The following is a 16,517-nucleotide window of genomic DNA, read 5'->3' on the forward strand; positions in this document are numbered from 1 at the left end:
TCAGGCTGGTTTTGAACTCCTGACCTTGAGCAATCCGCCCGCCTCGGCCTCCCAGAGTGCTAGGATTACAGGCGTGAGCCACCGCGCCCGGCCAGGAGAGTCTTTTTCATCCTCTGTTGTTAAAAGTTTCAGTGAAGTGAAAACAAAAATTAATATTAGATTATAAACAGAAGAATTTTTCTTTTGAAAAATCAGTATCACTAATTTTTAAATACTTTTCTGTATTATTTTACAGGAATGTTTAGGTGTACATAATGTCACTAAACCGGTATCTTCACTTTGTAATGGAATTCATTTTATACTTCATCCAAAAGTTCTGTATGAAATCTCTGCATTTGGCATTCAAGAACCCAAAAGTGAGGTACGATATGTTAAAAATAAGTGCAAAAATTACTATAATTTGCATATTCAGCTAAATCAAGGTAATAGTCTAATACAACTGGATAATATGATGAGAAACTAAAAAGAAATTGTCTTTGATGTGTTGAATAGTTAAGGTGTTATTTAAATTAAAAAAATGTTCATGAAAATGTGAAAATGAAAATACAGGACATACTTAATTTCAAAGAATTCAGGTCAAACATTTTATATTTTTTGTCTAAGATATAGAGAACTATAGTAACTGTAGTAAGCAGTTTATTTCAGTAAAGGAAATTTTTATTCAAGGGAAAAAATATATATGAGAGGTAAAAAAGTGGAAATTATTAAGGGAGAAAAACTTGTTGAGAATAGAATGTAAAATGATGTCATGAAAATATGAACATTTCAAGAAAGAGATGTTAATTATAGCTCCTTTCCAGATTTTATAAGATGTTCCAGGTATGTCGAATGACCTAGTGGGGCATCTCATTTTACTGGATTATTGGGTCTGTGTTGTTGAACAGGTGAATGCTGCTGCCAAGGCCATTCTGTTGTATCTGCTTCAGGGACGATTGATGATGACAGCACTGACCTGGAACAAGTTTATTGAGTCTCTCTGTCCTGTCATTCCAGTACTACAGGTATTCTGTGCAGTTCACCTTTTATAATACCATTTCTCTTTGGCTGAGTGTGATTGATTTAAAAGCCTGTAAACAGCAAAACTGTCATGTTGTGAGAGAAATGAAAAGAAGCCATGAAGGCACTGTGGATAAGTGAACAGGAAGTGGGTGGCTGTCTAGTTTCTGGCAGAAGGTTAAGCAGGGATAGCTAATTTGTCTGTATGTACTTTATGTATCTAGGTGGGAGGTTAAAAAGTAAGGTGCAGGCACTTAGCATTGTGAAAAATAGAACTCAACCTTATATAAAGGCTTTTGGGCAAAGCTAACTGTACTTTTTAAGCAGACCTTACATAATGGATTTGCTTCGTTATTCTATAAGTGCATATATATGTGATTAGAGGGATACCTTGATTAATATGCTCTTGGAAACAAAGCTTTTTAAGCAGTCCTTGTTAGCATTAAAGGAGTAAGGGAAGTTCAGGTCCCTGCCTTGGATGAAAAGGTGAAGATAGGAAATGCCATCATAGACACAGTCCTCTTTTAGAAGAAAGAGCCCAAGCCTTGGGCCTTTAGACTCACATGGTCCTGTTTATAGCAGTCCATCTTTCTACTGTGGGGATATGCTGAGAATCTGTGAGGTGCTTCATCTAGGGGAGGTGCTATTACTAGAATCTTAGAAATAGAAAAATGTGCAAGCGTCAAGAGGGTTTGCATAGTTCCTGAAGTTCTCCAGTATGTACTTTCTTTTAAATGCAGTTTCATGTAGGCTTCTTACACCTATAGGTTATTTTGAAAAATGATTTTTTTATTTAGCTGAATTGAAAGAAATTTATGAATTGCTTGACAGGCCAGTGCCATTCTTATTTTCAAGTTGAAAATGTAATCAATATGTATGAAATTGAACAATAATTTCTCTTTAAAAAAATTTATCTAGGGCTATGCTGACACAGAAGATCCTTTGGGTAACTGCATTCTTCTTTTAAGCAAAGAGAGTTCTGAAGCAGGAGAAGAGATTCTCCCCTGTACTACCAGATTAAAGTCTATCTTGCGACTTTTGCTAGTGAAAAAGCCATTGTGAGTACAAAGTAATCTTATGAATATTAGAGATTAATGGAAACATTCTAAGAAAATATAGTAATTATATCAATCTGAAACAAAATAAAACTAAAGACTTTAAAGGAAGTGATTGTCCATTATTGACAAAGACAGGAAACTAATGTGTGAAACTAAGCAGATACAAACTAAGCAGAAACTAAGCAAACTAGATGCTTGCCTGAAATGTTTCATCTGTTTTATAGCCTAGTTATCCCTTTCCAGATCAGTTTGTGCTATGTTACTGCTACTAAGTACTACTGTTGAGTAGTGCTCTAGGCCAGTTGGAGATCCATGGAGATAAACAGACTGCAAAAATTACAGTGCATTCCCATCTTCTCTTCTCTTTAGAAATTTAGTCTCCTGGAGTGATCCTTTTCTAAACATCTGTTCTGGAAATTAAGTTTTTTTATAAGTATAGTGGGCCAGTTGCCTCATATACCAGAGTTATTCAGGTATTTTAATTTCATTTAGCTTGTGCTATTAACTTGGGCAACTGAAAAAGTATGCTTTCCTTGACCACCATTAATATGGGCATCATTTTAATTAAAAGAAGAGAAGAAGAAAGATAGTGTTTTTCTTCCTTCTCTGTCAATACAACCTAAATCTTCCTTATTACTCTCTTTTAGGTAACAGTGGTTAGATTTTCCCTCACTGAGAAGAGAAAAAAATCTTAGAGTCCAGATGGATAAGTAGTGATGAAGAGGAAAAGTTGGTTGAAAAGGTTAGGAGGAACAAATAGACACTCTTTTGACAATGGATAATTTTGTTTCCCACAAACCTTAAGTGTCTGGATAATATAGCCACTTATTTATATAGCAATGATCAGACTGAAAAATAAGGAAATAGGTGAAAATTTCCTATAATGTTAAGAGAATGGAAAGAGGAAAATCAAAGAAAGAGACTCTAAAAATGTCTATATAGTATAGAAAGTAACATTTCCATAAACTTCATGTAGGCAGGAACCCTGTTCATTGGCTTATCTCTATATCCTCAGAACTTCATAGAGTACCTTGTACATAAATATACAGTCATGTGTTGCTGAACGACAGGGATATGTTCTGAGAAATGCTTCTTTAGGCAATTTTGTCCTTGTGTGAATGTTACCGTGCATACTTACACAAACTTATACGTGATATAGCCTACTCCACACCTAGACTCCATGGGATAGCCGCTTGCTCCTAGGCTACAAACCTGTACAGCATGGTACTGTACTGAATACCATAGGTAGCTGTAACACAATGGTAAGTGGTTTTGTATCTAAAAATATCTAAACATAGAAAAGCTACAATAAAAATACAGCATTGTAATCTTAGGAGACCACTGTTGAATATGTAGCCTGTCGTTTACCGAAATGTCATTATGTTATATGAGGCATGACTCTACTCAAAAATTATTAGTTGTAAGAAATAAATACATATATAGGAATAACTGGATCCTGGCATTTGATGCTAAGCCTAAAAATTGCTAAATTTATATACCAGAGAAGAAGATGCATAAATATATGCTTTACATAGCCCATCTCTAGCCTTCTTTACTAGGGGTTGTAACTGTCTGTAAATTGGCATCATCAGATTTTAATATAGGTATTGTTGGCTTGGAATGAAGGGAACAAATGAAAACTGTTAGGTGGGTGTTTAGCCTTTCTAAGCTTTCATGAGGTAATGCAGTAACTGGGAGAGTGAGAAAGTTTGCCTGACTTTTCATACCATCTTGGAATAAATATTAGTCCTCCAGAGATATCTATTAGTAATATTTCAGTAAATATCTGCTTTCTGTTAATTCCACAAGTATTTATTGAGTGTCTACCATATACATATGAGCTGTGGTAAGCTATGGGATGAAGCAGTACAGCACATAGACATGGGCCCTGCTCTTTTAGAATTTGGCCTGTAATTGGGAAGATAGATGTTATCAATTATACTTTATTATCAATTGTCATAAAGTGAGATACATGTTATGATACTGAGGCTTCAGGGTCACGGGCCCACATACACCAAGGTGATTCGACTTAGGCTATTACTCAAGGAGGGAGGCCTCCTTGAGTATGCATGTTTTAATTGTTGTCTTATAGGTAGTACTTAAAACCTATATATGGCAACCTAATATAAAACCTAATATATGGCAACATACATTATCGCTTAAAATTTGCTCAGTTTCCAGGTAGTTCAAGAATCTATCAGAGAAGTGACAGCTACATGGTTGTTTCAGTATCTCCCATCTTGATGGTTTTTCTATTTCATTGTTTAGTGGCATGTAGTATTTTACCTTTTCTTAAAAAAATCTCCCATCCTCCCACTCAACTGACCTTACTCCTAATGCCTTCCAGGTAAAGAATTTTAATGGGAATCAAAAGTATTTTTATTTTTATATTTGAGAGGCATCCCGCCCCCCCAGGACAGAGTCTTACTCTGTCACACTGGCTAGAGTGCAGTGGTGTCATCATAGCTCACTATAGCCTCAAACTCCTAGCTGAAGTGATCCTCCTGCCTCAGCGTCCTGAGTAGCTGGGACTACAGGTGCATGTTACCATGGCCAACTAATTTTTTATTTTACATATATATATATATATATATTTTTTTAATGAATGAAGAGGGGTGCTGAGGAGGGGGCTGGGGTTCAATTTCCTTTTTTTTTTTTGAGACAGGATCTCACTCTGTTGTCCTGGATAGAGTTGCAGTGGGGTCATCATAGCTTACTGCAATCTCACACTCCTGGGTTCAAGCAATCCTCCTCCCTCAGCCTTGTGAGTAGTGGGGACTACAGGCATGTGCCATGACACCTGGTTGATTTTTCTATTTTTAGTAGAGATGAGGTCTCACTCTTGCTTAGGGTGGTCTTGAACTCCTGTGCTCAAGCAGTCCTCCCACCTCGGCCTCCCAGAGTGCTAGGATTACAGATGTGAGCCACTACGCCTGGCCTGTATTGAGAGGAATCCATTTGATGCTTAATAGATGATTTTCATACATAGTAGTGATATCACACTCTAGTTATTAGAGAATTACTCTGCTGGAGGTTTGACTTAATGTTTGGACTCTGGTCATGGATCTGTGATACTTTATGGTTGAAATAGATCACTGTATTTGAAGTTAGGAGTTAAAGATTTAATTTGCAGATCAACTTATTAAAGTTGACTGTGATATATAGTCTGAGCAACTGTGTGTCTTTTGTAATTATTGATTCTTTGTTTCTGAAATTTATTTTATAAATATAAAATTGAATGAATGTTTATATAAAAGATTTGTTTAGTTTTAGAAAAAGTAAATTGCTAGTAATGGCAGTATGACTAATATACTTTAATATATGATAATTTTTTGTAATTATTTACCTTTTTAATAGATATTTGTATATTATAGAATTTTGACTTAAATACTTTGTGTTTTTAGGGTCCGCTCACAAGCATTAAAGCTTTTAGCGTTTCATCTTAGAAGTGAAGAAGGGGCTGATACAAAGCGCCCTTTAATAGATGCCAGAGTTCTCTCCAGAGTTACTAATTTATTTATTGTGAAAAAGCCTATTGAACTCAAACTGGATGACAGAAAAGAACTTGTTATTAAGGTGACTATAACTTTTGAGTTTATTACTATGTGATTATTTGATACATCTGCATATCACATATTTTATGTGACATTCTTCAGTTTGTGTATGTCCTGGGGAAGGAGAAAAGTGTGATTTAAGGATAGATTGCAATTGTGTTCTGGCTTCGTTGGGCTTCTGGATACATTTATTTATTGAACAAATATTTCTACTATATGCCAAGCATTATGTCCCTTTTAATTTAGTATATACACTGGAAGTGCAAATTATTTGGAATAGTATCTTTTTTATTTTTATTTTTTGAAACAGAGTCTAGCTCTGTCCACCCAGCTAGATTGCCATGTCATTATCATACCTCACTGCAGCCTCAAACTCCTGAGCTCAAGCAATCCTCCCTCAGCCTCCCTGGTAGCTAGGACTACAGACAGGCATCACCATGCCTGGCTAATTTTCTCTATTTTTTGTAGAGATGGAGTTTCATTCTTGCTCAGGCTGGTCTTGAACGTCTGACCTCAAGTGATCCTCCTACTTCGGCCTCCCAGAGTGCTAGGATGATAGGCATGAGCCACTGCACCCAGCCTGAATAGTATGTTAACTACAACATAAGGCTAAACTAATGGAAAGAAATTTTGTGATGACTTTTAAAAACAAGTATCACTAACATAAAAACTATCAAATTCTTCTTATTTTTATGTTGTAAATTGCCTATAATTGCAAAAAAGGAAAAGTTTTTATGACAAAAGTTTCAGCTTCTTTATAAGAGAAAAAAATAATACAGGAGGCAAAGGCAGTTTCTCCCTCTCTTAAATGTTACAACAGTTCTGAGTTATTCTTTGTTAATCTCTTTTCTAGATCTTCGGCTCCTTATATACCTTTAGAGATATTTCTATTTCCCTGTCTTTAGTCAGGTCTGGACCTATATCATAATGGAGCAATGCAGAATTTTATAAAGCTGTCCATTGTCTTCATTGATTCATTCCTGTATTTTATAGCTTCTTTTTCACTTCAAGTTTGCAATCTGTCAGGTCTTATTTAAGTTTAGTTCACCAAAGCGTGTAGTAGTACTTTAGAGCCACAGGTAATACAATGTTTTTTTTTATGGAGAAACACATTTAATCATCCTACCTAAATGTTCAGGGCCATGTGACAGCCCTGGCAGAATTGGAGAATCTTCCACTAGCCACCTACCGGGTCTGGCTGGGGACTCCCTGGGTACTAAGCCATCGGCAGTCACTCCTGTGCCTGTGTGTGGTATGGAGGAAGATGGGGAGGGAGCATTCTGGTACTGCCTTTGTTGACTCTATATTAGGGCTAAAAGACAGCAGTGGTTAGGAGAAAGAAAGAGGGTCGTCTTTGCCCCTTTTCCTTTCCCCTTTTCCTATTGCAAGTTTTGCCACGTCAGACTCTGTCCTGGCATGGAGTAATAGGGACTAGTATGGGGGTGGCTCTGTTGGGGTACCAGGTAGCAAGTCCCAGAGTGCTGTCTGTTCTGGGGTCTTTCAAGAGGTAGAAGGGAGGGGGTCATGGGAATTCCAGCCGGTGGCTTTTAGGGGCAACAGGGAAATCTTGAGTCATAGGTCTGGGTTGCTCTTCTCAGGGTAGCCAGGTACTACCTGTAGAGATGTTAGGGAACATGGATGTTTTCTGTGTCATTTTTAAGGTGACTAATGGATTAATGGGTTATGAATGGCTTCCTAGCAAAAATGTACATTAAGAAGAGAGGCTCATTTGACATGGTGGCTCTTTGTTTTAGATCCTAAGTTCCTCCCTGACCTAGCACATCACTGTTGCAAATTACGTGTACATATATTGGTTATTTAAGTAAGTTGACTTTTTGAGATTTTGTTCTTAAGGCACAAAGTATAAAATTTTATTGGAGAATTGGAAGCAGATGAAAAGTATAATTATTTTATTGTTGTTTGTAGTTGGAGACTGTTGAAAAGGTATATGAAATCTTCACCTCAGATGATGTTGATCTTGTTTTGAGAAAGTCAGCTGCAGAACAGTTAGCTGTGATTATGCAAGGTAATGTCTTTTAAAGAAAATGATTGTTGTACTGCTGATAATAGAATTTTAGATTTTTAGATTGCTGTGTTTAGTTGATCAGGGCTTGGCAAACTGGATTATGGGCCAGGCCAACCCTGTGGCTTGTTTTTTTTTTTTGTTTTTTTTGTTTTTGTTTTTTTTTTACAGTCCTCAGTTTAAGAATGGTTTTTTTCATCTGTAGAGTTATTAGAAAAACAAAACAAAAGCATATGGAACAGACTATTTGTGGCCACCAAAGTCTAACAACATACTTGCTACCTGGTTCTTTACAGAAAAAGTTTGTTGACCACTTATCATTATTTGACCTGGAGAATGTTATTTGATAGGATTATCTTCCTTCTAAAATATTGATATAATTCTGACAGTAAAGTACATGTTTCTTTCTCAATTTACATAGCATGTGATGTTTTCAATTGATACCCTCTTGCTTAGAGAAATTAATCAAATAGTACTTTTGTGGGTAGGTAAAATGAAAATAATACAGCACAGCCCTATGTTTTCTTTAAGGATTTATTTTTAAAAGCAACTAGTAAAATATATTGTTTGTAGTGTTATTATTCCATAGGCTTTATTGTTTGGGTTAGTTTTTATTTTTTTCTATATGTGATATATATACTTTAATATTTGTGAGAATTTATACCTTTGCATTTACATAAAAATTTTTGTGGTTAGCATTCCTTGTCTTAACGTACATTGGAAACTTGGATGAAAATAATTTGAAAAAGCATATTCAACATATTTGTGGTTTTAATAATAATATAGACTACAGAAAATCAGGTTCTAAAAATGTGGAGAACCTTCGTTAAAAAAAGATTAAGAAAAACTCAGAGCATATTCCTGCAATATTGCTAACATTTCAAAAATATAACTTATAATTTGGTATGTACTATACTGGGTGTAATGGAAACTTTTTTTAAAAGTAGTAGCTGAAGGTTGTTACAGTGATAGCTACTAGTTCAATATCTGTGTGTGTGTCTCAGTGAGAATATAGGAGAAAATTTGTCTGCAGGTTGTTAAATACTTGCAACTAGTCTATAAGCGGCTAGAGTTTTTGGCTCTAGTAATGTGTGCGTGTGTGTTTGTGTGTGTATAAAACCCTTTTGGGTGTATACAAAAAAAACCTTATTACAAACATAGTATATGAATATGTTTATTAAAAAGTGTTCGTATTCTTACTATATAGAGTATATTATAATCCTGTTCCTTTTATATTTTCTACTAATAGTTTGAGGCTAGAGTTTTTTTATTAATAGAAAATGTTCATATTGCAGGCTACATTTACATATTAGCTTGTGGAGAATTTTAAACATTTTGAGGTGATGAATTTGGAAAAAAGAAGAAATGTTGATGAAACAATGTAAAGAATATAATTTGCCATGTACAAACAAAAGAATTCATTTGTACACTTAAGATTCTATTACTTTGCAGAGTCTGAACTAGTTCACATAATTCTTTTTTTATAGTTTTGTTTTTGTATTACAGAAGTACGATATGCTTGTTACTTAAATGTTTTCAAATTGTACAGATGTATGTAAAGTTAAAAGTTTTATTCTCTAATTTCAATTCCAGTTGTAACTACTTTTAATAGTTCAAAAGTTGTGTGGATATCAGTTCTACATATTTCAAAATGAATGTTTTTATGTTTTTAAAGCTACAAAAATGTTAACTTTTAGTAACTTTTTTCGGTCTACAGATATTAAGATGCATGCTGTGGTGAAAAAGTTATGCTTAATTGACAAGATAATTGAGTATTTAAATGCATGTGTGGGTCAAGATGGCAAGGTAAGACAAATGTGTATCTAGACATTTTTATAGGCTGGTGTTTTTATTAATCAGATCTGAGCTTGAATTCAGCTGAATTTGGATGAGTACTTGGATTTTAAGTCTTAAGTAACACCCCCATCTTGTTCATTTTTAATTTCTAAAAGTGGGGTTTCTATAAGGAAAACTAATCTTTAAAATTTCCATAAGCTATATAAGCAGAGGTATATATAAAACTTATTTTCAGTGGAAAGTAATTTCAAATATTTACTTGTATTTTAGTTTCACATAATTTTGATGAAAAAGCATAAAATTTAGCATAAGATAATATTATGGTATGTTTTATCTCACTTTGGAGTTGGTGAAAATAAAATAACTGTGTTTTCCCTCCTGACCAGGTGGTTGAATGTTTGATACAGCCATGCCTCACACTCTTGAGGAAAGTTTTATGTGCCGATCCGATCATGCGTGTTTCCCTCTCGCAACAGTCTTCTCTCTTGACCCTGTTATTCAGAGGTGAGTAAAAGAAATTCTGCCAATAATGAGATCAATCTTAAGCTTTAAGTGTTTCTTCCTTAACTGTACGTAATACTTACTTTTTGTTCTAATAATAAACATAAAGTTTATTAGTGAACATGCTACTAAAACAACTCATCACAATGGAAAATGTTTAATACTTTTGTGGAAATTTCCTTATAATTCTGATACCGAATGGACCTTGGAGCTGAGAAAACCTGAAGCCTCTGATTGTTCTTTGCACCTGGATGTCGATATCATTTGGTGCTCAGACGGTAAATTAGGATCTATAAAGAGATAAAGTTGCAGCTGCTGTCATTACCGTCTTCTTTCCAATATCTGTTCCCTCTTTCTTGTTTTGCTTTTGCTTTCAGATCCTAGAACCTTTGGTATAATATCTGATTATGTCATTAGACTGGCATTAAGAGTAAGACCCAATCTGCGAGGGGTGGAAACTAGACCATCCTGAATGACTCTGATCATAAATTTATTAAATTTATAAAGTGTGGTTTTTCTTTTAACCCATTTTAGTTTGATTCTAATTTAGTAATGTGTGTAGATGGACAAATTCATATAGTTTTGTCCTCTTTTTCTTCTGTTCTCAATAGCGACCTTGATAACATTTTTATTTATTTATTTATTTTTATTCATATTATGGGGGTACAGATATTGTTAAGGTTACATATCTTGCCCCTGCCCCCCCTCCCCCACCCCGCTATGCCAGAGCTTCTAGCGTGTCCAGCCTCTAGGTGGTGCGCACTGAACCGGCCGTGTAAGTACATACCCTTCCCCTCCTCCCCCCTTCCCCCTGCCCACTTCCCGATTACAGATTTTTTTTTTCAGACATTTGATTAACATTTTATACTGTTTTCTTTTCCTAGAATTTTAGGCTACTGCTTTTAAATATTTTATAAGAAGCATCCTGATCAAATATGCTTAACCTTGTCCATTATTAGGCTTGTAGGAGATAAATGAGATTTATGTCCAAAATATATTATTAGAATTTATAGTCATTTTATTTTAGCATTTTCTTTCCCTCCTAATGGCTTCTGCTTGCCAAGTGAATAGGATGCAGTTTAAGTAGCATTGGTACAGGTCAAACCAGGTAAAGTTCTAAACATCTAAACAGACTCAGTGAATTTAGGCTTTTAAAATTTTGAGTAGAGTGTAAAATTTTTATAAGTTCTTCTAGACTGATTGTGTGAAAAAGCAGCAGTTAAGGATTTTTAGTTTTCTTTAATTCTTTTCGTAATTATCTTACTAACTACATTCAATTGAGTTTAGTCTCTAGTTTACCTTTTTATTTATATTATTCAAGCATTGAACTTATTATGAACACCTACTGGATTCAAAGGCACTTTCCAAGGCAACATAATCTGTACCCTTTTGGTATTTAACAATTTTTCTATTTCATCACTGTTTGTGAAAATTACTTAAATGAATCTGAAAATGAATTATAGTATCTCTCATAAATAGATTTAATTTCAAGGTAAAATTAATTTTTTACCAGCTGCTCAACCAGGAAAATCCATTCCTTAGCAAACATTTATTGAGCACATATTATGTGCTAGGTACAGTGATAGGCCCTTGGGTTATTGAGATAAACATGGTAAATAACCCTTATAGCACTTACAATAGAGTTGGAGACTTTGACAAGCAAGCATATAATATAATATTATAATACCTGTAATAGGATTCTGGGCACCAGAGGAAGTGCTAAATAGATTGGATGGTGGGAAAGCATCAGAGATTGCTTCCATAAAATGTAGCATGTAAGCTGGAATTTCAGAAATTAATAGGAGTTCAAATAGAGAGGATTGACTTCCATATGAGGGAGCCATGGTTTGGATGTTTGGCCCCTCCAAATCTCATGTTGAAATTTGATCCCCAGTGTTGGAGGTAGGGCCTATGGAAGGTGTTTGGGTCATGGAGGAGGATCTTTCATGAATGGCTTTGTGCCCTCCCCATGGTAATGAGTGAGTTCTCACTTTATTAGTTCATGCAAGAGCTGGTTGTTAAAACGAGCCTGGCACCTCCCCAGACCTTGCTCTTCCTTTTCCATGTGACACATCTGCTCTCCCTTCTCCTTCCGCCTTGATTGGAAGCTCCCTGAAACCTTCCCCAGAAGCAGCTGCTGGTGCCCTGCTTGTATAGGCTGCAGAACCGTGAGCCAGATTAACTTCTTTTTGTAAATTTCCTGCTCTCGGTACTCCTTTATAGCAACACAGACTGGACTAACACATGTGGTTATGTGTGAGAGAGAATGATATGTTTGAGTTTGTGGTTGGTTAGGGATGGCTAGATTTTGGGGAGTCTGATGTGAAGGGGAAATGGTGGGGTGAGGCAGGGAGGGCGTCGTGCAAGTCTGGCTAGGTCTTGTTAAACAGCAGTGAGGAGCCATTTAAGGTTGTTAAACACAGGAGTATGTGTTTTAGAAAAATTATTCTGTCTGCAGCATGGGGAATAGATCGAAGGGATACAGTAATTAAATAGCCTCTCAGACATACTGCTTTAAATTATAAACTTCATGTTAATGACAGAATTGTATACTGTATTTCAGGATTATAAATTAACTTAGAAATCATTTATTACACCATAGAGATATTTAGTAACTTAGCCAAGGTTATAATCAGATAATGGTAGAGGTAGGAGAAGAGCCCAGACTTCCTTACCTTTGTTTGTTTTTGTTTTAAATAATTACCAACTTATATATCCTTATTGTAAAAATTCAGATAATATAGAACTACAAAGTAAAATTCTGAAAGCTTTCATTTTCTTCTTTTTGTCAATTTCCCCAAAGAAGAATGTTCTAGTTATTGTTTTGAATGTGTTATTCCAAATGATCTTTTCTATTCACACATATATTTTTCATACTATGAACTTCAGTATTGCGTAGCTTCCTTTTTTTCAACTGAAAATATAGCTTGAATATCTTTCCATATTATTACATGTAAATCTACATTCTTAAAAATATCCAAGAAAAAGATTTTATATTGTTTCAGAATTTCAGTTTGCCATATTACTGGATATTTGTTTCAGAGTTTTCATTCTGACAGTAATCATGTTATATGATCATCTTTTTGCATAGACTGTATATACTTTGGGAGGCTGAGGTGGGGAGATCACTTTAGGCCAGGAGTTCAAGACCAGCCTGGGCAACATAACAAGGCCCCATCTCTATATTAAAAAGAAAAAATTAGCCAGTGGTGGTGGCCTGTGCCTATAGTCCTAGCTTCTTGGGAGGCTGAGTTAGGAGGATTGATTGAGCTGAAGAGCATGAGACTTCAGTGATGCATTCCAACATCACTGGGTGGCAGAGTGAGATCCTGTCTCAAAAAAAAAAAAAATTATTTTCCTCACAATTTTGCCAATACTGGATATATCTCAATTTAAAATTTCCTTTAATCTTACACATGAAAATAATATCATTTTTGTTCTATTTTTCTGCTTTTTTAGTGCAGTTGATTATCTTTTCATATGTTTATTATATATTCAGATTTCCTAATCTATGAACTGCTTCTTTTCCTGTTGTATTTAATTTCTTTTTAGTTACTTGTAGGGTTTCTCTTTATAACATAGATATAACCCTTATTTTATGTCATTAATATCTTCTTTCAACCTTTCTATTCTTTTATATGTATTTATTATTATATCTTTAAACTTAAATGTGCTTAAATATTTTATGGAAATATATAAAGCTTTTCTGTTATGGCAGCTGGGGCTTTTTTCATCATGCTCTAAGAGTAGGGCCTTCTGCAATTGCATATTGGAAACATGTAGTCTTGTATTTTCTCCTAATATGTTTATAGCATTCTTTAAAAGAACTAGATCTTTAATCTGTCTAGAATTGATTTTGGTGTATAGTGTAAGGTAGGGATCTAAACCTATTTTTTCCCCATGTTGTAGGCAAGTGTATTGCAACAATTTCTTAGGTATTTGGGAATATGGTTCATTCTCTCTCCAATGATATGAAATGTCTACTTTGTCATAAATTTTTACACCTTTCTCCACTTCTTTACCTTTCAGTTTATTGCTATTTTTAATTGTGCTAGTTATATAATGATGCAGTTAGGAAAAATATCTTCTGTCAAAACTAATTTCTTGTTGCTGCTTCCTTGAATTTGCTGACTCTGTATTATATTATTATTCCCGTGTGATTGGTGCTATCACCATACCTGTTTGTTTAGAAATTCATAGGTTTGAAGCACTGAGAAACTGTAGCATTGGGAACATTATGGAAGTGGAAACTGAGGCTTATTAATGTTAAAGAATTTGACCATGCCACTGAGCTATATAGTCAGTGGTAGAACACGCATTGTCTGTTAGTTCAGAGCACTATTCTTTTCCATAATCTTGTCATAATAAACAAGAAACAAAAACCAAAATAACAACACAGCACAAACACAATGTTTTAAAGTCAAATCCAAGTTCTGTGACTACATGTTTGTAGTAAAGGGCAAAAATTATAAAAGAAGGAGATCTTTCAGTGAGGAAACTTTAGCTAGAATTAGCCAATGACTTGGCAAAACCTTTTGAGAAACTGTATCTCTGATTACCTAAAACTAGAGTGTCTAGTGAGTGTATCTGCCAGTGTGGCTCCTGGGCCATCAGTGTCTGCCTCCTCGGGAACTTATTAGAAATGCAAGTTCACAGGCTGCGCCCTACATCTACCGACCAGAAACTGTTTGAACAAGTGCTTCAGGTGATCCTTACACACTTGAAAGTTTGAGAGCCTGTGTTTTAGTGATATTTGCTTATCTGGATTAATGCTGCATTTCTCGTCCCTTCAAGCTAAGATATTTTAAATTTGAAGTTCATTCTTTCTAGAAGTAAAAATATTTCATAGTTATGCTTCTTTTTATTCCCCAGTTTCTTTGATATTTCATGAAGATTGTACTGTTGTGACTGAAATTGGAGCGTTATTTTGTCTTCTATTATTTGATGAAGTATCAAGAATGGATATGTGGTAAGATATAAGAATTTATACTTTTTTTCTCTTAATAATTATTTATCTAAGGTTTCTGATGCAATCTCATAGCAATGCATGGAAATTTCTTCTGTGAGGCTTATACTCTCCATATATGCTAGACATATATGGTATGATTTTTGGTTTGAATAAGGAGTATTTAAAAAGCCCATTGCCTCAAGAAGTCACCCTGAAATTTTATTTTTAAACATTACTAAGTATAAAATCTATAAATTACTGCAGTGATTTTTGTCTTTAATACACTTTTTTTTTTTTTTTTTTTTTTTTTTTTGAGACAGAGTCTCGCTTTCTTGCCTAGGCTAGAGTGAGTGCCGTGGCGTCAGCCTAGCTCACAGCAACCTCAAACTCCTGGGCTCAAGCGATCCTCCTGCCTCAGCCTCCCAAGTAGCTGGGACTACAGGCACGAGCCACCATGCTCGGCTGATTTTTATATATATATATATTAGTTGGCCAATTAATTAATTTCTTTCTATTTTTATGGTAGAGACGGGGTCTCGCTCAGGCTGGTTTTGAACTCCTGACCTTGAGCAATCCGCCCGCCTCGGCCTCCCAGAGTGCTAGGATTACAGGCGTGAGCCACCGCGCCCGGCCTAATACACTTTTAATATATACCTTTAAGTATGTATTTTTTCTTTAATATTTTATTATTTTAAAAATACCTGGGAAAATGTTTAGGATAATAATATCTGGTTAAGACTGATCTTGAGCAGGATCAGTGGGAAGGGACACATTGAGTCCACATGCCAGTCTAACTACTGTATTATATAAATTGTTTGTTATGTGGAATTTTTTTAGAGAGGCATAATTTATTCTTTGTACGCAAATTTAGGTAGTAGCAAACATGTTGATACTGTGTTAAATAATAGACCCAATTGCAACTCTTGATTTTTTTTTTCAAAGAAGTGAAGTTGTATTGTAACATAAAACTATTGTCCACTCAGTTATTTCTTTCTGTTTTTCTTTTATGAAATAGGTCTGTTAACGCTTCCAGTAAACCTTTGCCATCAGACTTCAGTTTGCCTGTTTCCGTTTTTAGAAGGTAAAGGATTTATTTCTCTGATTATCTTGAAGGATAAAATTTTGTTACAGAAAAGGAAATCAGAATTTAAAATTTGTCACAATTTTCATTTAGCATTTAAATCACACGACTTGTAGGGCTTTCATGGTTCCTTCACAATGGTGCTTTGGAGATTTCAGTAAGTGTACCTCCCCATCATCATCTGTCACCTGAGCTAGAGTGCTGTGGTGTCAGCCTAGCTCACAGCAACCTCGGACTCCTGGGCTCAAGGGATTCTCCTGTCTTAGCCTCCCAAGTAGCTGGGTCCAGAGGTACATGCCCACCATGTCCAGCTAATTTTTTGTGTTTTTGGTAGAGACAGGGTCTTGCGCATGCTCAGGCTGGTCTTGAATTCCTGACCTCAAGCAGTCCTCCTGTCTCAGCCTCCCAGAGTGCTGGGATTATAGGTGTGAGCCTCTGTGCCTAGCTCTGTTATGAAGTATTTAAATTCCACATATGTTTTAAATTCTATAAGATGTTGTTATAACTGTCATATGCAATAAATGCTCATTTAGATTTATGTACCTTAGTTCTTTCTATT

At 35.2% G+C, this 16,517-nt stretch overlaps 1 protein-coding gene across 1 annotated transcript in view; it reads left to right on the forward strand.

Moving 5' to 3' along the window:
* Positions 1-16,517, forward strand: part of RTTN (rotatin) — a 151,787-nt gene that overhangs the window by 44,943 nt on the left and 90,327 nt on the right. The window contains exons 15-23 of the mRNA XM_020282122.2: positions 236-361; positions 885-1,001; positions 1,915-2,054; positions 5,459-5,630; positions 7,535-7,634; positions 9,349-9,437; positions 9,815-9,932; positions 14,802-14,898; positions 15,893-15,958. Of these exons, the coding sequence (XP_020137711.2) occupies positions 236-361; positions 885-1,001; positions 1,915-2,054; positions 5,459-5,630; positions 7,535-7,634; positions 9,349-9,437; positions 9,815-9,932; positions 14,802-14,898; positions 15,893-15,958 (1,025 nt within the window). The remainder of the gene's footprint in view (positions 1-235; positions 362-884; positions 1,002-1,914; positions 2,055-5,458; positions 5,631-7,534; positions 7,635-9,348; positions 9,438-9,814; positions 9,933-14,801; positions 14,899-15,892; positions 15,959-16,517) is intronic.

Source organism: Microcebus murinus, chromosome 17, assembly GCF_040939455.1.
Source record: "Microcebus murinus isolate Inina chromosome 17, M.murinus_Inina_mat1.0, whole genome shotgun sequence".
Lineage (NCBI taxonomy): Eukaryota > Metazoa > Chordata > Mammalia > Primates > Cheirogaleidae > Microcebus > Microcebus murinus.